The sequence below is a fragment of the Morone saxatilis genome, unplaced genomic scaffold, assembly GCF_004916995.1.
Source record: "Morone saxatilis isolate NCDOM2014 unplaced genomic scaffold, NCSU_SB_2.0 Contig22, whole genome shotgun sequence".
Lineage (NCBI taxonomy): Eukaryota > Metazoa > Chordata > Actinopteri > Moronidae > Morone > Morone saxatilis.
In genome coordinates this window covers 6,013,651-6,035,001 of record NW_023339785.1, presented here as the reverse complement: position 1 = coordinate 6,035,001, position 21,351 = coordinate 6,013,651, and the positions used below count along the sequence as shown (strand labels likewise).

At 38.8% G+C, this 21,351-nt stretch overlaps 1 protein-coding gene across 1 annotated transcript in view; it reads right to left on the bottom strand.

The window, feature by feature from the left end:
- fstl5 (follistatin-like 5) overlaps positions 1-21,351 on the bottom strand; it is a gene marked incomplete at its 5' end in the record, with an annotated part of 146,138 nt that overhangs the window by 14,680 nt on the left and 110,107 nt on the right. The window contains 5 exons of the mRNA XM_035669364.1: positions 336-485; positions 5,274-5,392; positions 5,619-5,645; positions 17,948-18,082; positions 18,861-19,022. Of these exons, the coding sequence (XP_035525257.1) occupies positions 336-485; positions 5,274-5,392; positions 5,619-5,645; positions 17,948-18,082; positions 18,861-19,022 (593 nt within the window). The remainder of the gene's footprint in view (positions 1-335; positions 486-5,273; positions 5,393-5,618; positions 5,646-17,947; positions 18,083-18,860; positions 19,023-21,351) is intronic.

The window sequence follows — 21,351 nt, the reverse complement described above, 5'->3', positions numbered from 1 at the left end:
ATTTGTCCTTCATTCAACAAAATCAATCATAGAAAATACTTATATGACGTAATGATTTATCGAAGGTCCATGTGAAAAATGTTGTATTAAATCAATGTGGTTTTCTGGTAACTGTATGAGTCAAAGACTCATCTCCTGCAACCTTGTGGTTGCTTGCTTGTGCAGATTTTGAGTTCTGCGAGAAAAGTACCTTTACTTTTACAAAGGCACTAACAGGAAAGATTATTTCTTTTTTTTCCCCGTGCTCTGTGTAACCCCTCTCACATCATACATTATTGTGGTGTTGTTGGCAAAATTGACATGAACCTGGTTTTCCAATTTAGCCTGAGAACTACCTGGACAGCCTTCTGAGACTGGATGTCAACTATGAGCACTCGGTCCAGGGTTGGCTGTGTCACATAAATAAACTTGTCCTTGATGTTGACCGCCGATGACCACACACACCTCTGAACCTCTTCTCCTGGTGAGGTGGGGCACACCTCCTCCTGGAAAACACAAAAGCACACACACATTCATTGTTAATTGTTTTTCATATGACAGGGAAATAGGTCTCATTAAAAAACAATTATCTTCATCCAGTCGTTATTCTGTGTTGTTTACTACTCGCAGTCTTATCACCTATGCTGATGTGAGTTGTGTTATCATCTTGACAATTTAGATAAATGAGCTTTTCAAGGTCCTGAAAAATCTCTGTAATAGCTCCTATTTGTCCACACATAATCCCCAGAACAAAGCCTGCAGACGATCCTTGGCTGTTCAGCTTTCAGTCCTGGCAGCAATCGCCTTTCTGGCCAGCGGAGACCTTAGCTGGCCCTCTGTCTCTGGAGCTGTCCCCCCCTTCGCCCCCTCCCTAGCCCTCCAAGCCTCCAGGCTCTGCCCAGTCGTCTGTTCCAGAGTGTGTGGGACGATTTAGGGAGCTGCTGGCCAGCAAGGATGAATGAAGGGCTCCGGCATGGTGGGATGAACTCTTTCTCCCATATTTACAACCACAGTAGCAGTCCATGACAGGTGCCTTCCCACAGGCCAACGTCTCTCAGTTAGAGGGGCATTAGGTAATGTATGAACTTCACTGAACTCTATCAAGGATGAGAGAAAGCTGAAGCATCACTGACAGAATTTATCTCATCTCTAGTTCAGCCCCCTACTTATCCTGTTGCCTGTATTTTATCTGTAGAAAAGCAAGTTAATTTGGCCAGACATGCAACAACAAAATCTAGTAAAAAGGTTGTTTCATGATGGAGAATGCTAAAACAATGACAGCACTCTGACATTTTGTACTTCATAACAAGGTTTTCATTCTTAAGTTGTAACACCATCTGTCAGTGCTTACCATCTAAAACAGGGTGGGAAATTCAGTTTTTGAAAGCCAGAAATATTTGCACTTGCTCAAGTAATTGTTGAGTCATTGGTATTGAACCCTGTGAAACCCTTTCAGACCCACACTGTGGTCATTCTGTGCTGTAGGGCTGTAAATATCTCACTTATTGCACCTTTAAGAGGTGAGAAATCAAACATCTGATGCCCAGCCGAGGGTGTGAATGGAGGCGCCTGTAATCCTCCCTGTGTTTATGTGTGTTGCATATGTCTGTATGCGTGTGGGTGCATAGCATGTATGCGATTTATGTTGTAACTGACAGCTTCTTAAGACTGCAGATATGTTTTTTTTTTCCTTTTTTATGTAAATGAATACACTCTCTAGATACATAACGGTATGTATTTTTCATGGATTCATAGAATGCTTATTGGATGGGACATTGCAGCACTGGAACCACGCCAGAAACAATACAATACTGTACTGTATCTCTTCAATGGAAACTGTAAATCAAATTGTACTGCAAAATATGTTTTTAAAAGACTACTCTTTTTACTTGTGAATTTGGATGTGGATGATGACATTTAAAGAGCTATGTTGGGAAATATGAGGGTTCTGATATTTCCCAGTTAAGCCACTGGATGATTTGTAGTACTAATATATTTGTGACACAATGTCAGCCATCTGTGGGGAGGAAAACTGCAGAAAACAGTGAAGCGGCAACATCCGAAGTGTCAAAAGGAGGAACTTTGCAGGAAAGTAGCAGCACACACACTTCTCTCTCTCTCTCAAGGGCCTTCTCCAAGGTTTCAATCCAACCTGCTATACACTTACAGCTATTTTTCAAATGGTAGATAACTCAATTCGAATGTAACCTTTTACACCCAAGAACATCACATTTCCACACACTGATTCACCAGACATGAAGCAAAGTACATCACATACACATGAGGCTCACAGTTTTGTGCACAGATTAGTTTAAACTGATTTTCCCCTTGCAATACAAAGCTGTATTTCTTGCTGTACCAATATGTTGATCATCGCAGTTTATATTAAACAAGCTCTTCTTGGAAAAACTAAGAGCTCAGAAAATGCTTCTGGTTATAGAACGTGAAGTGAAAAATGGAGAGAGTGCAAATGAGCTGTTGATTATGTACCCGAGTCTCTTTGGTACAAACAAGAAAACATGCAGTGAATGTTCAACAAATGATACTAAAATTCTAATTATTGTATGTGTTAATCTAGCTTTATCTGTTTGTTTGGATAAAGATCCCTATATGCATGGTACAATTCCAAAATATACCCATAATACCCTCTCTATGTTTAACTACAACACAGCGCTACTTGACAAAAGCGAGAAAAATGTGGATGCTTCTTTCAGATTTTTCTTGGCTGCAGATGGAGGCAAAATTAAGATACTTCCTGTACCGACTTTACCGTCATTGGACATCACAGTGTTTTCCCAACTACTGTGTGTATCACAGTAGAAGACTCTATATGGTAGTTAAGGATAATGGATAGGCTGTGCGATTACCATAAACAAATCAATCAGTGCTCTTTTTGTGATGGAGAAAACGTGAGTACTATGCTGGGAGCGGCCTCATATGTTCACACAGCAATCCCCCATGACAGCGCTGGATTGATATCCTAATACAAACATACCTCTCAGAGGAATGCTTGGCTGATTGTTGTGCATTCACGGCATCGCTTTATGTATAACAGCCATCCAATAAGCGCCGGGCTCCTGGATGAAAGGCAGCTCAGGGGAAAGCGTCCATTCGGGAACACATGTAAATCTAACCGGTATCTATCAACAATGTGCTTTGAATATTTTACTGCTTGAAAGCTTCAGTGATAAACGGTGAATCAGTGGGGGAGGCTGGGTGTAAAGAGTCCACTGGGACGTGAAACCCACTCTGACTGCATGTGGTCTGTCAATGAGCTAAATTTAACAGACCGACTTCACACTGTAAGGTGGCCTCTGTGTCAACTGGGCAACGTTTTCTGAGGCTAGCAATAGCAGCCAGAAGATGTGAGACTATCAATAACCATTTTAGAGCTGCACTAATCAATACTTTTACATCAACAATAGAAAAATTAACTGTGTAATATGAAAACCTCAACTCTACAGATCATTTTAACGTCTTTCTGATCGTAATTTTGGTTTTATGGCCCACAACTTGTTTTAGCAGGCAGCTGTTTATCTCTAAATTTTTTCTCTCAGGAGATAGTGATAACCAAAAACAGAGCTAAAAGGACAGTGAGTGTTGGACTTAAAATCATAAGGCAGACATAAACTCAACTCCAAATGAATGCTAATGTTGCATGCGCTGTGTCTGCTGGATGTGTAAAGAGGCAACTGATTTGCTAGCACGTTTACCATGACTTTATAATGTGATTTCATGTCTATATTATGTCTATATACTTTTCTCTATATACATTTTATTGTGGCTAAAACAAATATAAAAATATACATGAGTTGTTTTTATTTTAAGTGCAGCCCTCCTTTGCTTAAAGCTGCTAAACATTTGAAATTTTCATACATTATACATTTTAGTGCCTCCTTTTTGATGATGGTCTGTTACTATAACTCATGGTCCATATTCTTTGTTGCTAATAAAAAAGGAGCATTGTTCAGCAATGCTGTCCAATCTGTAAAATAACATTTAATTGAACCTAAAATCAAAATATGGAGATGTATTTTTTTATTTGAAAGTGACCATATGTTGTTTATTCATTTGTTACATGGAGCCCATTTATCTTGTTAGCATTTATTCACCCTAATGGGCTTTTCTACTCCTTTTCCATTAATTTGACAGAATAGAGAGAGAAAGCAGCACGACACCACTACTGTTGACACCTCACTGTTTATCATGCAGCTCTAAGTAAAACATATAAATCATATGTTGATGGTGGTTCGAGGCTGTGTCCTTTTCTTGAGCAGGACACTGTACCTTTATCTGCTTGGCTGCATTTGAATAAGAATCTCAGATAAATCCCAATATAAACTATATTGACTGCTAATGATGGATTTCAGGTCAGACAACAGAGTGCTTCAAGTGTTGCTTGTCAAGGCTAGCATATAATAAATCACAAGTCACATATAACTGCATTTTGCCATTCAAAAACCCACATACTTCCCTATTTATACACCAGAGTTTACTGTAAAAACATTTTAGGTTGTGTTTCTGACCACCTGACAAATGTCCAATATTCACTCTCCTTTTAGCTCTGTTGCTCTTCAACAACTCCAGAGAATAAAATATTTGGCTCTTTTGGGTTCTTTCTTCTGTCTGCAGTGGCAGGACACAAGGTTGATGGGTGGCTGCATTGTGGGCCATAAAACCAAAACACTGAGCTGAAAGACACCAAAACACCTCGTAGCTGAGAGATACTGGTGGAGTCAGGTGATAATTATCTGTGGGGTGGTTACTAAAAGCGACACTAATTTGGTGTAGCGATCGCATTTTGGTTAAGACAAACATCCAATCACAGAGCTTGAATCAGTTGCACATACCACTAATAGTGAGCAGGAGCTGAAGCGTCTGATTTGTAAAAACCTGATCACACATTAAGCAGTTTGTGCAATCTGTAACTGGATTCCATAGCAATAACAGCTGAGGATTATGGGTATTGTACCAAACCAAACCACACACTGATAAGACCACGACTTTGAAAATTGATGTTGAGGTAATTAAGATTGATGACCAAAACATATATATAGACTGTTGTGTTTTCTATGCTGAGTAACATTGAGGATAATATTGAAATTGTTTACTAGGAATTTACATTTTGGGAAAATAATTCAGTGGTTTTCAGTACCTTGCAACTCTGTAGTGCATTGTAATGGGTGATCTGTTACACAGATGGCTCAGGTGGTCCAGTCCAACTCAGAATGAATCACTTTAAAAATGAGTCAGTGTTAAAAAAAACTGAATGTTTCTTTTGTCCGACCACTCACCTGCAGAGCTAGCAGTTTCTCACTGGGTTTAATGTGCCGTTGTATTTCACATGCCACAGGCTGAATTACTTTAATACCGTCATCATAGAACACGTAGAACATGTTGCCAATGCCGAGACCTGGAGAGAAAGCAAAAACGGCCCTGTTACAATACATACTTAAAATAGCTTATGAGACTGCACAGTGTGAACATTTGCCACGGAAATAAGCCTACAACATTGCTATCTACTTTCAAAGCATCAAATCATTTAATCCCTCTCATCACAGTTCAGTAACCCTATTACAAAAATTCAATTAACTCAGTTTAATGAATGCTGTAGTGAAGCAGAAGCAGTCTAGACGTACCTTCTTCTCGCCACAAAATGTTTGCCACTGTGAGGGAGAAAAAGAGGAAAGGACGGTTGGAAATCAATGTAAGAATCAATAGGGTCCCTTTGTATTTGTTAACACACAAACACTAACTCCTATTGAGGCAACCGGGAAAGCAGACCACATGAAAGTTTTATGGAAACTGTCTCTCTGACACCTAGTGCAACAAATAATCCATAGAGTCCTCTGCTTGGAAATAATTTGATACCAAACAGTGGAAAATGGAGTGTAGTCAACAAACTACAAGTACTGTAAAACCATTTATGATTTTTGGATGCTGCAACCCAAGTACACTTGGTGTAAAATGTGAAATAACTCTAAAGATCAGATCGTCATCCATCAATGTGAGTGTTATGGATAAGCTGCCTTAGATAGTCCACAGGTTTTAGGCTCAGATGATAATCATAAGTCATTAGGAGGGATTAGTGTGCTCCTTCTTCAGTGCCAAAACCAGTTTTGGCTCCTATAACAGGTAATATCTCATTCAATTCAATTAGTGGTGACTAATGACATGAAATGTGGAATGAAAGCCACAAAACAACCTGAGTGCTTTAATGGCCAACCTTAAACACAAACCAGCTGTTTGCTTTCAAAGCAGCCAATGGGCACACTGAGGGTAAAGATACCATTACATAAAATTACATGGATAAAGAAAGATGTGGTAAGGAGGAAATCTAGAGCCATTATAAAGTTATTTTCCATGCAAATATCAGAGAAAATTCTGCTACTCAATCATTATTATCCTCCAGCCCACAAGCAGCACTACTATCCTCTCACACTGGCTTTTCATTTGTGACCTTCTCTCCTATTGTTCATCTGTCCCCCGGTCTTCCCTCTGCTTCCACCCCATCTTCCATTTTCAGGCATTTTCAGTCTACAAACCAATCTCCAGCCCAATTCACATCCGATTCTAATCTTGCCTCTATTGCAATGCTCATTCCCGCAGCCTCTTTCTCGGGTGGACAGATGCAGAGAAAGAAAAGGGGGGAGACAAAGCCAATGAGACACCACTGTGCCGTTAGTCAGCCTTAATCTTTCAAAAGTGCTTTGTCAAGTGTTTCCTGTGCACTCTTGCATACCTTTTAGCTCATTAAATGTTACACAAAAGGAATAGGGTCTATAGATAGAGAGGGACAAGGAAAGAAGGACGGGAAGGACAAAACAAAGAGGAAAACAATACAATTTATTTGAGATGTGCCAAAAATGGAAAATGGAGAAAATGGAAAAGAGGAGTTGAGATGAGATCTTGTGTGCCCTGGTCTTTTCCAATAGCCCACAGTATTGATGCTATTCATCATTTGGCAGAAAGACTGTGGTTGTTCTGCGCATACAAGGGGCCCATACATCAACTTCATCATCCATATAACAAAACAAGCTGGCTGCCACTGTAGGCGGTGAGTTCACTCTTTCTGGTCGTAATAACTGTGTTTCCACTGGGCCCCAAACATTGGGAGCGCCACGCTCGCCAGCCAGCCTGGACTCTGCTGTTCCTACCCGTCAGCAAGGTTACATAAATTCAATTTGTTTACAAGACCACGCTACTGCGACAGTGGGCCAAACAGCCTGTGGTGTTCACCATAGAGGCATGGCAGAAGACAGTGAATGCATAATATAGGTAGAGTAATTGGGTCACAGTAGATGGAAATGCAAAGTTTTACTCAGGATGACTGACTTGGGTGTGCAGGGTTTTGCTGCTCTTTCCAGAGATTATCCCACAAGTTTCTTGGAAGTATCGACCCCTGCAGTAAGTTCTGCTTTAATTATAAGCAATAAACAAATACTGTCTTACTGACAAACTGCAAGTGTGAAAAGCTGAGTGCCCACCCCCTGCTCTAGGCAGTTACAATGAGGAAGCAGAACAGGAACGCAAAAGAGTAAAATGATTTCCCTCTTCTTGCTTTTTTTCTTCATCTGCATTGATACTAAACAAATATCCCTCTCAGTGAAATGCTAATTATAATAACAGTGATTAATATATAGTGATTATTAACATGCAGGGCAAGTACACCACATATCCATCACTGCAGCTATGCCAAAATGATTTTTGATGCACCTGCCAAACGCTCACTTACTGTAAACCCTGGCTTGAATTAAGATGTCTCAGCACCGCCTGTTTTTGGTCTTAGCCAGAACCTGTAAATCTAGGGCCTCATTTAAAAAAATGTTTTTAGATTTATACTTGAACTTAGTCTTAAGATAATTTCCAACGTAGTGCTTACGTTCAATTCATTATGCAGGTTTTAAGAAGCCCGTTCTATAAATCTCAAATTAACTTAATAATGACTGCACCAAAACAACATTAGCAATTTCCCCTTAGGTAATAGCTAGCACAGACGAGAGCTTAGTCAGGAATAGCTGTGGACCAACAGACACACATGCAATAGACAGACAATCGATTAAATGTGTTATGAGTTGGTATTTTTTGAATGGAGATCAATGTCACGGAGGAATGGACAATATCAGACTACACAGTCAATACCTGTTTGTTTTGATCTTTTGACAGGATTTGTATATAATAAGAAACATATAGAGCATCGCTCTGTACAAAGGGATAGTAGAAAACTTAACATCCAGTGCTGACGGTTAAGAATCGTAAGGCATTGTGATATCTTTCTTTCACTTGTTCATTGAGTTAAAGGGGTCAAAGAGAAGGCCATGAAATTATAACTCTCAGAAGGTAAGTAGAATTACAGGGTATATCCTTCTCGCTTGGTTTATACAGTTGGGGAAAAGTCACAATGGGTCATTTTTAAAAGACTGAGATATTTCATGTCTAATTCAAAGCAGCCACCAACTGATGGTGGCTTGGCCTTTGTAGTGTTAAAGTGAACACTGATGAAAAATATCAGTTTCACCGCTTTGTGCTTCTCACTCGGCACTACACACAGTCAGGACTTACCAAATGATCAAGTACCTCTTCTGACTGAGCAAGAAGTCTTTCAGCTTTTATATTTTACCCATCCTTTTTCCAGCCAGATTTTTTTACAGCTTTTTTTGTTGCTTTTAGCAATTCTGTGTTGCATATATTCAAGGGCGCTAAAAGATTGAGGGCCAACTTCAACAGCAAGTTCCCGGCAGAACTATTTATAGTCAGGTGGAGTAAGGGATATTTCAAAATAACAGGACTGACTGTACTAGTACTAGAGCTGGAACCCTGTGGAGGACTGAAGGCTGTATCATCTCTTTAAGAGTAGGAGTATTCAAAAGACTTAATCCTTGGAGAGAAATCTATGAAAGTTTGGAAAAAATACAAGTTACTGGCAAAAGCTTAAAAAAATTAATTGTGTGTTTATCATAAACAAAAATGGGAGACATGGAGAGATAAATGTATTTTTTAATGTATTGTTTTTCCCCTGATTTTATTGTATAATAAATAGTTTTTATCCCATCAGAATCAGAAATACTTTAATAATCCCAGGGGAAATTACTTTCGTTACATACTCCAGGTGCTTGCTTTTATTGTTTTTGTCATTTGTTTCTTGTTTTGGTTGTGCTTTTGTTCGTCAACTTTGTAAAGCACTTTGGGTTGCCTTGGGTATGAAATGTGCTTTATAAATAAATTTCCCTTTTGCCTTTAAATGCTGAGAATTCTCTCAGACGCGGAGGCAGCTTACAGTGGAGTGATGGTTAAAATATTTAATTCTTGACTAACTGCAGTCCTGATTGGCAGGAAATATTAATCACTTTTAGCTGGTTTTGACGCTTTTATGCAGTTGCACTGTTATTGTGCATCTGACACCTGTCGTTAAATGTGGTCACATAATGTCAAATAATTCTGGGAGCCGCTAAACAAATTATTGTTTTAATAAAGAAGTCGGGCATTAATTGGCTTTTTTCCATCATTCTGTGAGCAATCATGATTTGATATCATACTGCACACAGCATGAGTCTGTGACAGCGACAGTGACAGTAACTTTGGATACCTGGCTGAGCAGCTGGAGGTGAGCAGCGTGTCGCCTGCAGCTCTTCGTCTAACAGCTCACTGTGGCTGCTCTTCCTTGTTCCATTACTTTCTGCAATATTTCCAACTGATCTGATGTCAAACGTTTTTCACCACTGATACCAAGTTTGTAAAATTGTAAATACATACATATTTTCATCAGAGGCCATTCTGTGGACCACAGGGGAAGCTTTGGTGGGACGACCTGACGGCAGAGGTTAGATTTCTTACTATTTCATCAAGTTAACTATGACTTTCAAATCTATATCAGATTTATAATGATCTGTAAAGGGATTTAGGGGTGACTAAAACTACACAACCTTTTAGTCAGTTGAGTTTTACATACTTTGTTTAATATAATGTTAATTGTTAATTATACATTCTTTATAGGTTGTTTTTGTGCCCTTGCCTTGTCCTCTCTGCTCTTTGTTTTTATTTAAAAAGATCAGTCTACTTATCATTAATAGTATTATTACATTATACATTATACTCTTTTACAGAATTCATCATCAGAAATATTCCTAAGCGGTCATGTTGTAATGGCTTCAAGGCGTTGAAACTTTCCACTGGATTTACAATATTCATTTCAGAAAGCCTTTAGCATGAAACTCAGCCGACAGGCAGTAGGCTGCTGACACTGTGGATAGCGTCACTGCCCGGTTAGAGCTCCTTGTTGCTGACAGCGTGTCCAATAGCGTGTGAAAGCCCTCTGTGATGGGGAGGGACACCGCTGATGGAAACATGGACGGTATTTTGGCACGAGCTGATCTTCTCTATTCAGACGATGCTGATCTTCTCTATTCAGACGATATGGAGCAGACAGCATGGCGAGCTGCATAGAATAAAACAGCTTTGTAAAGACTTTGGTGTGGAGCAGTGGTTCTCATCCGTGTGGCACCGAGGCTTTGTTCCAACCAATCACTTCACCAGCAGATTTCACTGATTAGATCTTCTTCTCTGACTGAATCTGTGAAATCAACAGTGCAGCGTTTGATTGGAACAGAAGCCTACAAACCGCGAGACGTCACAAAAGAATTGTTGAGAAACGCTGTAAAGAGTAAAGACAGTGCAGTATGTAAAATATAGCATTGGGTATAGAAGTATAAGAGAGCACAGGAAAGAGTGCAGTGCAAAGATGGCACAGTCTACAAAACATAGTAAATAAAAGCTTGAAAAGCAATAAAGGGGATGTATTAGGATGGAATGTCATGATTTGTCATTGAGGGAGGTGATAGGGTTACTCATCAACAGTGATCCCATAATTATTTGCCGAGTTTGGAGACTTCTACACTTCCAAATATATTTGTCTAAACAAGTCATTTTATGTTGTGTAAAAGACAAGATGAGAAAAAACAATCCAAAAGCCAATTTTGATGAAATACTCCCACACCACTATACTTGTTTTAGGAAATTTCTTGAGCCTAAGTGTCTTTCCATGAGAAAAAAAACTATCAGGTTTAGATTTAGGATCAAATTACACTTTTCTCAAAACAACTTGCTTTGTATTGGTACAAGTTGTACAGTTGAAATAACCTTAACCAATCTGCTGATTTAAAGTGGGATTGTGGGTCCCATATTTACTCCGTTATTTTTCTCTGTGGATTGAGCGTTTTGATACTTTCACAAAATGTATATAGCACCTAGACCAAACTCAAATTGTCTTGGGGCCACTGCTAGTATTGTCATACCATAGGAGGATGTCATACCTGCTCTCTTATCAACCATTTGCACACATTCGCTGGCACCTTTTACTTTTACCCTTAAACACACCAAACAAAATACAATCTTAAAAATAGATTTGTGTTTTTATTTTAACTGTATAAGAAGGGATAGTTTAAATGGATCCAAAACAACTAGAAAAAAAAAAAAAACATTGCAGACCGAATTAAATAAAATTTTTGATATTATGTCGTATGCTGGAGGGAGGGCTGGAAATTGTCCCCCAGGCCTGCAGTTAGGGACCCCTTTGCTAGACTTTGTACAATAGGGGACTTTTAAGACTTAGTTACTGACTCATGACTGAGTGGAGTTGGTTTGCAGTGTAACATTTAAAGCTCACCCTCCAGCCTACTCAAGTTTAAAGACTTTCTCTTCCTGCTGAGGTGTGTGAAGGTCATACATTACTTAACAGGCCTTTACAGTGAGTCATGAAGCACTGAGTAAAGAAAACAGAATATGGAGTCAAGACTTCATACAGGAGTCGTGAGTAGAGGCCAGAGTAGGATACAAAGCAGGGATGTATACTCACACTGTTATGGCCATTACTGTCCCCTCACTCCTCAACCTAAAGCTCACGTTAATTGGTAGCTAAATATATCAGCCATAACTTTTTACCTGTTATCAAGGCTGTGCTTTTGTCTCTTTTTAAAGGGCACCATTACTGCAAGCTATTTGTATCCATCCAATAATAAAGAACTTTAACTTTCTTAAGTTTAAATTTCTAATTTCTATTTTCTAAAGTCAATTATTAACCTTATAGAATGTATAAGTAACTATAAATACAGAGATTCCACTAATTAGCAATATAAGCACTGAAAATGTCCCCAAATCTTAGTAAAGGCTTATTATTTGTAAGGGTTCAACGGCAACTGTAACAGCACAGTGACCACAAATGCAACACATTCTATGCTAATTACCTTTCTAATAAGAACCAATTAAATATGAAATTGGCATACCGTGAAACCTTATTCTTAGCTGCCTACAAACTAACCTTAACTGCTCAATACATCCACGTACATCATAAGAATAAAATAACTTATATTGACATCATTTGTGCAAAAAGAATAAGATATACATGGAAAATTGTCCTCAAATTAGTCACTGAAAGACATAAGTGGCAGTAAAGACGATATCATCTTTTGCTTAAATGGAGTTTGGCAGACTTCCCATCACAATAATAATTCTAAGAATTATTCTATAATTATTATTTCTCTATTTGGTCCAAAAGGGCAAGGAGGGCAAAGGGGCATCTGCTTGAGCCAGTATACCCAATATACAGTACTCTGCAGCATAATGGTGAGACATTAAGTGGAGAGACTAAAGGAACAAACGTTCATTCTGAGCCTCACAGATCCTCTGACATTGCAAAAATAATTGGCACATTGTGAAGGGCAGATATTTATGCCAGTTTAGCAGCAGACTGTCAGAGATGGATGGTGTTCTGCCTGCTGGTGACAGACTGTTAAAGAGATCTCAGAATAGTGACTGTTCAGGTTTTCCCAAACAACGAAGCGCTTGGGTAAATTTGAGAGAAAAACAATTCACTTTAGGGCTGTGCCTGTGAAGAGAAGGTTTTGACCTTCAAGCTCCTCAGTGGTAAATTCATCTGAGGAAGATCATTCATGTTGTGCTCATAAAATCATGTTTTTCACTTCATCTCCTGCTTAATACCTTATTCAGCCCTTTGACAACTGGCTTAGTTAGTTATTCAGTTCTCTCACTTATTCGAGTGCCTGAATAAGAACCCTAAGGCAGGTCATAAACACATTGCTCTCACAGAATGAGATCATTACTTTTCCACAAAGTCAGATTTCTAAAACATTTCCAAGTATAATCACAATGTGTCATTTGAATCTGTGTCTGTTTCAGATCAATGGTATTAGATCAAGGGTAGTCTGGTGCCACAACATGCCCACCAGCATCTCAACTTCTGTGTGTTTGAAAGAGTCCTTGATTCAGCTACTTAAATGCGAATGCCACCCGTTTTAATAATGTGCAAATCTGTAACCTGAGCCTGAAGACAATTAAGTCAGTACTTGTCAACATTGAGTGCTTACTGCAAAAGCTGGAAAACCAGGACTAATGCTTGAAAATAAAGTAGTGGGACAAAATAGTAACAAATATGTTGAAAATCCTCTGACAGATGGAAGTATTTTAAAGCTTTTTTTGGGGGTTATAAGGACATCTGTTTGTTGGATCTTTTGGTATGATGATTATATACCAATACTTTATGTTGTTCATGATCCTACGTTCAATTTAATGTTTAGATGTTGCAGTAGAGATTTGGTCATATGTGTCCCTGTAGTCAGCCTGTAGGTTTCCTTCTTAAAGGATGTCACGCATCAGCAGCACCTACAGCCACTTGTACAGTGAATATTTACAGATTATAATTGGAGCAGAGAGGGAACGCAGTGAGAGGACTGACTTTGGATGGAGGTATTACATGGAACAAGTGCTACATGAAATAACTCTTCTCATAAGTACTGAACTGTACATGTAAAAAGCTGTTTAGAAACCCGATTACCATAGACATGGCCAAAATGATTGTCATTCTCCAGGAGAAATCAGGTTTCCCTAATCCCCTTCCGCAATATCAAGGCTACTTGTTTACATGATATTTAAGTAATTATTTAAGTGCATGTAAACACTCTGAGTGAAACAAGGTTCTTGGTAATGAGACAGAAGGATGATAACTAGAATAGGTGAAGTCTATCTTACCTAACTTCTAATGTTTCTGGCTCTGTCAATCAACAGCATTACTAATACAAAAGTTCATTCTAATTTGATTTCAGTTGCTGTGATGGCATCTGCTTCTCCACTGAGGTTTTACACATGCATGTTACCTCTGCCTCATCATTGCCATTTTCAAGAAGGTAGCTCAGGGACATGAAAGACCAGAATTGTGGCAGTATATTGATGGGGAAGACAGGAATAACAATAGATTAAAGTTCCATACTATATATAAAATATAAAATATACTTAAATGCATAAATAAAGATTTTCCAGGGTTGTGTGATTATGGAACTTGTTACTGTAAACCCTGAGTGCAGATCCTGAATAAACCGCATTAGGCAGTGCTTGAAGAAAAAGACTAATTAATAGGTGACCTGGAAACGGTCTTCCTCATTCTGTTCTTTGGTTAGGTTAACTTGACAAAGAAAAACATTCATTTGGTAATCCATGATGGGATAATACTGAATGAATAAGCCCTCGGTCAATATTTTACACATTGTGCACATTCCTGCATAAAAACTGATTCTGTACATATTTTTTCATAATATATTTGTATTTGTTCTATTTGATATTTATTTTCCAAGGCTTTTTGAAAAATCTTTTATTTTCTCTTACTATGTTTATTATTAATGAGAAAAATATGTTTTGAGAATTATACTTACGTGCTTCATCGCTTTCAAATGTGTAGAATACATTTGCATGAATTGACAGAATAGGGTTTTTTAATCAAACAATTCAAATGTTTGAATATGTGAAGAACATAACTACATTGAGTGTGGGGAAAATGTGCACAAAGTATTTCAGTGCGAATCTCAGAGAATCTGAAGCAGAGCAGTGTGCCAGCATCTCACAGCAGGATGTGTATGACCTACAGACGGAGCCTGTGTTGTTAAAAGTAACACATCCAATGAATTCAGCTAAATGAACAGCCCGAAATACTCTGAACATTCATTGCTAGATCATCTATTTGCACTAATTTTATATTTGCTGTAATAACAGCTGCTTCTTAAACACATTAATATCCACTAACAGGAAAAACTTGTTCAGGTAAAAACGGCTGCAGTGACATTTGTGCCTGATGAACTTGTGAGCTGTGTTAACACTGAGCATCACAATGCACATGAGCAGCTTAGACTCTCCTCGTTGCTCTCTTCTGGCCTTAAACACTGATGAATTGACGGCAGCTGGCAGCTTTCCGAAGAAAATATCATCCAGCCGCCCCCTTATTGGAGAGCCCAATAAAAATATCTGTCCATCTCCAGTGGTTAATCAAATGCCAAGATAATGCAAATGACAAGACAGGGTCAAAACGCAAACCCACAGCCTTCTCACAGATTTAATGAGTTTTATGTTTATTTGTTTCACATTCTTATATGAGTAGCTGCAAAGCCATAACCAAGGCTGCACTCTATATCTCTAATATTAGTCAGTTTCTCTCCTTACCACTCCGGTTTTCATAGATTTTATATGTTGGAAAAATGTATCTAGATCAACCATCTTCGCACCTTCATGCAGCTGTAGTTAATTAAGATCAAATATTTACCTCACAATTATTGATAAATGTTTTTCACACACTGAAAAATATATTTTGAAGAGGAAAAGAGAGATTTTTAAACACTGGACATTCGTGAGCATTTTTCAACAAGCTTAAAAGTCTTCAGACAGACAAAGTGGACGCAACTTGTTAAATAGTTTACAATCTACGATCCTTGTTACACCTCTCTTTGTTCCCTCATACACACGGTCATTTGCTGTAAAGTACTTTGTGATGGACCCGTGTTAAAAGCACTTTAGATTACTAAAGCACTTAAGAAATAAATTTGACCTGCCAAACCTTTTGTGACTATTAAAGTAATTACACTCTCTCTGTCTCTTTTGCTAGACCTCTTGTGCTTTCTATGTGAAGAAGACAGTAGAATAGTGTGAAACATGTCTGGTTTTGGTTGTACTGATCGATCTAGTTCTGACTCAAGGAGATACTGAGTTCATTCTTTGTTATTGTTATCACCCTATGTTCTATACTTAAAATAATAACAGGAGGCAGGCAGTGTGAAATCTCCTGTAAGAAATCATAGGTAATTAGCAACATTGTTCAACTGTCAGAGACCTGAAAATAAGTTTCTTTTTTCTTTGATATGTAAAATTTTAAAGCAGCACGAGACAATAACAGAACTCCAAAGAGACTAAATCACTTGTGATCAAGACTACAGGTGCATTGGTTCAAAAAGCGACATAATTATTTAATTTTATTGTTCAAGGGAAACAGTCTGGAAAAAGGATGGCAACATATGCTGCACAACGACATACAAAAACACATGAACCATTGGTTCCTTCTTTACCATGGAAATGGGACTGCAGTTATATATTAACTTAGACTTGATGAGATAGTCTTTTCTGATAGAGTTAGAGTTTTTTGGGACATAGTGACAAGATTTATTTATTTTTATATATATATATATTTTATATATCTATATATATTTAATAATTCCAGGTAGTATCCAGGTAAGATATTAAGTCTCACTTAACTAGTTTCTGAATGAAAATAGCATTCTCATAGGAAAACTAGGGGTCAAGTATATTAATGCCAGACGACAGCAGCGTAGTAGAGTAAGTCTGTTTTTTTTATGTCTACCTTTCATAATGTAGTAGTGCAGCCACGTCTGGCTGTCATCTGATGCCCCTTTGAACTCCTGTCCTGTGGGGTTGCACACTCTAAAAAGGGTCTGCAATATCCAGCTCCTAGTACCATTTTGGCCCGCGGTACAGCTTCAAAAGCTTCAAAGCACACGAGTGACTTGTGACCTCGCAGAGCATGATCCTCTGATGCATGACAGGCTGGGTGGAGGAAGTGTGGTACCGTGGGGATGACATCTAAACGCGTCGGGTCTGGCAGAGGTGTGGGGCAGTGTACACAAGAGATGTGTGACTCGACTGCAAAGTTGCTAAGTGTGCTGTTTGGGAACTCTAATTACCCACAGGAAAGTACAACAAACTAACAACTGGTCTCGAACCCCAAAGACAGATTCTGACATTTATGAGAAGGTCAAAGTTAATTACCGTGTGAGACTCTATTCACGGGAAGGGTACAACAGGAGTTTGTTTGTGTCAAAAAATTCTTCCAAATTTGAATAAGAAGGTTGCTCGTGTCACGATCCTAATGTTACAGTGACATATTGACCGCCGACTGTCAATATGTCACTGTAACATTAGGCTAATGTCAAATACCACCTTAATCAATTAGTACGCATGCCAAAAATCCCTGATGTGGAGCATGATAGAGAGGACATATCGGAGATGGTAGTCTTGAACAATTAGTCTATTAATCAATTGACAAAAAAGTAAATGACAACACATTTTATAATCTATTCACCTTTGTAATTTATTAAGCCAAAATGACAAAACTTCACTGGTTTCACCACAACAAATTTGAGGATTTGCTCTGATTCAAATCATTGTAAATTGAATGTCTTTGGGTTTTGCACTGTTTATGAGACAAAACCAGAAGATATCTAATTTATTAAGTATATAAACATGAGAAAAGCAGCAAACATTTGAGTGGCAGAAACAGTGAACGTTTGGCATTTTTTAGATTACATTTATTTTCTGGTGACTGACAATTCAGTTAATCGACCTGTCGTTCTTAGTCGCAGCCCTGGTGTATCCCAGCATAGAAAGAATAAAATATGAGAGACAAAAAATGTCTTCCTGAGTGGATGGAGGGGTGCATGAACAATTGTTCCTGCTTCCAAACCAGGAGACAAAGAGAGTATAGATAGTATCACCATTACTTCCCTCACAGAGGCTCTATCATTGCAGGATATAAACTATTAAGAACTGACAGGATAAATTATTAAGAGCTGGATCCATTATCCCTTGAATAAAAACAGAGTCCAGCATCATAACTTATACATACAGGTTTTTCGCGCAGAGTCCTCCACAAATAGCGAAGAGATGTCCTCATCCACACCAGCCTCATTTTTGGCAATGCAGGTATAGGCGCCGGTGTCTTCAAAGTGCACGTTGCTGATGTGCACCTCACTTCCATTAGCTTTAAGGAACAACAGAGGGAACAGACAAAAAAAAAGACAGTTTGCCCTCCAGAAAGAGATAAAAAAGTGACTTCCACGCTACCATTACTCTGTTACATAACAGTTCTCTATTATGTTAGAAAGGGAGGTGAGAGGTTTGTTCAAAAAGGGAGGAGTTGAAAGTAAGAATGTAGCACATGCTGTGTTTGTGTGAGCACTGGGACAGGTTTGTGATTTAGCATTTTTCTGTACAACCTCAAAGAAAAAGCATTTGACTTTACTTTTTATTGAAAGAGAAAGAAGAAAACTTGAAAACGATGCCACAGAATATGATACTGGGACAAGACAATAAACCAAATTTACACCAACATTATGAGCCTCTCATATTGCAGTTATCAGCCAACATATTTAAACTAAAAATAACCATTGATGTCTGACCAGAAGTTCAGCCAACCAATCAGCTAACAGGCCAGCATCAGAAGCGAGACAGCCTAAAAAGGAAATGCTTGCACTGAATGTTACATTTACTGTTATTTAAGTAGATCTGGTCATTTATCTTGAGATTTTATGTTGTATCGCTCAGCCCCATTTTATACACAAGATTGATTATTATTAGCAGTAGCAGTATTAGTAAGAGTGATAGTAGTCATTGTCATATAGTGAACCCTTTTTTAGTGGTAGTCGCAGCATTTGTGGGAGCAACTGTAGTAGTAAAAATAATAATGGAAGTAGCAGTAGTGGGAATAGAAATGTACGGCTGTACATGCAGTGAGCAGTAAACTCTTGGCTCATCTGTACCTTGCAGGGTGAGCTGTTTGGACAGCTTGGTTGTGATGTCCATGCCATTCTTCAGCCAGGCCAGCTGCGGGCTGGGAATGCCCTCAGCGTGGCAGCGCAGGCTGGCAGTGACGCCCGGCTCCCTCGCTTGGCTCTCTGGGTACACTCTGATAACAGGAGGAACTGGAATAAAGTGAAAAAGAGGAGAGGCAGACAGCTGAGATGGAGGAATGAATAAATACTCTACATCCCACACTGTTGTTTACATTAGTACCACTTGAGGAGTGTGGCAACCTTATTGAATGTAAAGTTATAAAGAAGATGCCAAGTCCTGAACTTATGGTTTTGCATTAGCATACACTATCAATAGGATTGAGTGTATTTTCAGCATTGCCGAATGCCTTTAGATAAGGTTAACGTGCTCTGTGAAGCCAAACAAATCAGATAGATAAATAAGGGAGAGGACCTCTGTTCAGACGTTATTGATTTTGCTTGGTTGCCATTGATTTTATGTAACCTTTTGTCAGGAAGGAGATGAGGGGATAGAAGCAGAGAAAACAAAAAGCGTGAAGAAAGAAAAGGCACAAACTAAATGTCGCTCTCATCTGCAAACTATTCCAAAAGCTGACTTTACACATTGCTGCACACTGTTCCACTGTCATGCTAGAGTTTCACTTCTTTACTCTACCCTGAAGCAAAAACAAACAAAAAAAACCGAAAAAAACCCCCTCTCCTACATACTGTACTTCCAGTACCATAAATCAACATAAATCAATAAAACACACAAATACATTAATGATATGCATTTATGCATTGGCTGAGAATATGCCACAAGTTTTGCTCTATACCCGGGGGCTAACTTGTTAGAGTCTTGCTCCACAAAACATGGAAAACATCCAAAGAATGAATTTGAATAATCCTTTAGAGGAAGAAGTCTTCTCTGAATAGCATAACAAAGATAAAACCTTTCAAAAGGACAGTAGTATATCTGAAGAGACTCTCCCATAGAAATGGACTGAAACTTGGACAGTAGCAGTGAACTGTTTACAGAGTGGCCATAAAAAAGCCACATTAGTCATTCCACAACAGCCTGTCACATATAAGGATGACAACCTGGCAGAAGTTTAAGTAGGAACATCACATTTCTCTATCTTGCCATCTTGTTTTGAGCAATCCCTCATAGCCTCTGTGGCCCAAATCAGTGTCCTCTTTTTTTCCTCACTGAAACAGACTTCAGAGACACAAGCGGAGGATGGAAGCAAGAGTCTTGGCAGAAGCAAAGAAGGCAGACGTGCTGTGGAGACCATTTCCTGTGGGCACTGGGTTAGAGGAAGTCTTTACTCAGCCAGGTGAGTGGAAGGACTGAAGACTGTTGCCACGGCCATCTGGTAACCACAGCACTCCCGGGCTTTGGAGCTCACGTCAACCTGAATGCCAACACGCCATCCGCAGTGGGCCACCAAGGCCTCGTACAGCACCCAGGTTAGTCCACCAATTACAGTCACAGAGACACTCTAGTCACGCAGACGCCCCTCAGCAGTGTTAAGAGGTTGACTGAATAGAACCCATAATACAATAAACCCAATTTGGACAATCTTTTGACTGAATATAATTACTCACACTATTCTCACAAACGGCCATACAAGCATACAGAAGCTCTGGCCCTAAATCTACGTTTGTGTGCAGCACATGTTCTTTCTCTGGATTTATTTTTGGAGATACAATAAAAGTGGTAATCAAAGTTTTCCTAAAGGTAGTGTGTGACATTAAGGAGGCTCTATTGGAAAAAATGGAATATAATATTCATATATATGTGTTCATTACTGTCTAATCACCTGAAAATAAGTAATGTTGTGTTTGCTTTACCATGGAATTAGCTATTTTTATCTGCGTGGAGGTCGCCATGTCGAACCGAATCCTGTTTCTATAGTAGCCCAGAATGGATAAACCGAACACTGGCTCTAGAAAGGGCAGTCTGCACTTTTCGCACGTTCCACAGCCACCATAGTTTCCCCCTTGCACTTGGAAAGGGAGGGTGAAACCAGTGAGTCTGCAACTACACCGCTAGATGCTACGCACTGGCCTTTTAAAACAATATGTACTGTAAACTCTGGGATTGGTGTATCTTGTATTTTCATTTTAAAGGATGACCTCCTTTTGGTTTAGATAACACCACCTCTGCCATGTTTGCTGGTGTGTCCTCAACTCTTCAAGTTACATAGTAGTGAGTCAGTAAAAAAGAAAATCTGATGATAAACTCTGAAATTATGATCTACATAGTGAAACAAAATTGAAAGTCTGATACTGGTAATGAAGAGGATTAGAGCTGAAATAATTAGTCTGGTTGATTAGTCAATCCCTAGGAAATTAACTGGCTACTGTTTTGATAATTGATAAATCATTTGAGTTACTTTTGAGAAAAATTTGCAAAATATTTTCTGGTTTAAGCTTTTTAAATGTGAGCATTAGCTGCTTGTCTTAAAGTGAATTTGGACTGTTTGTTAGACAAAAC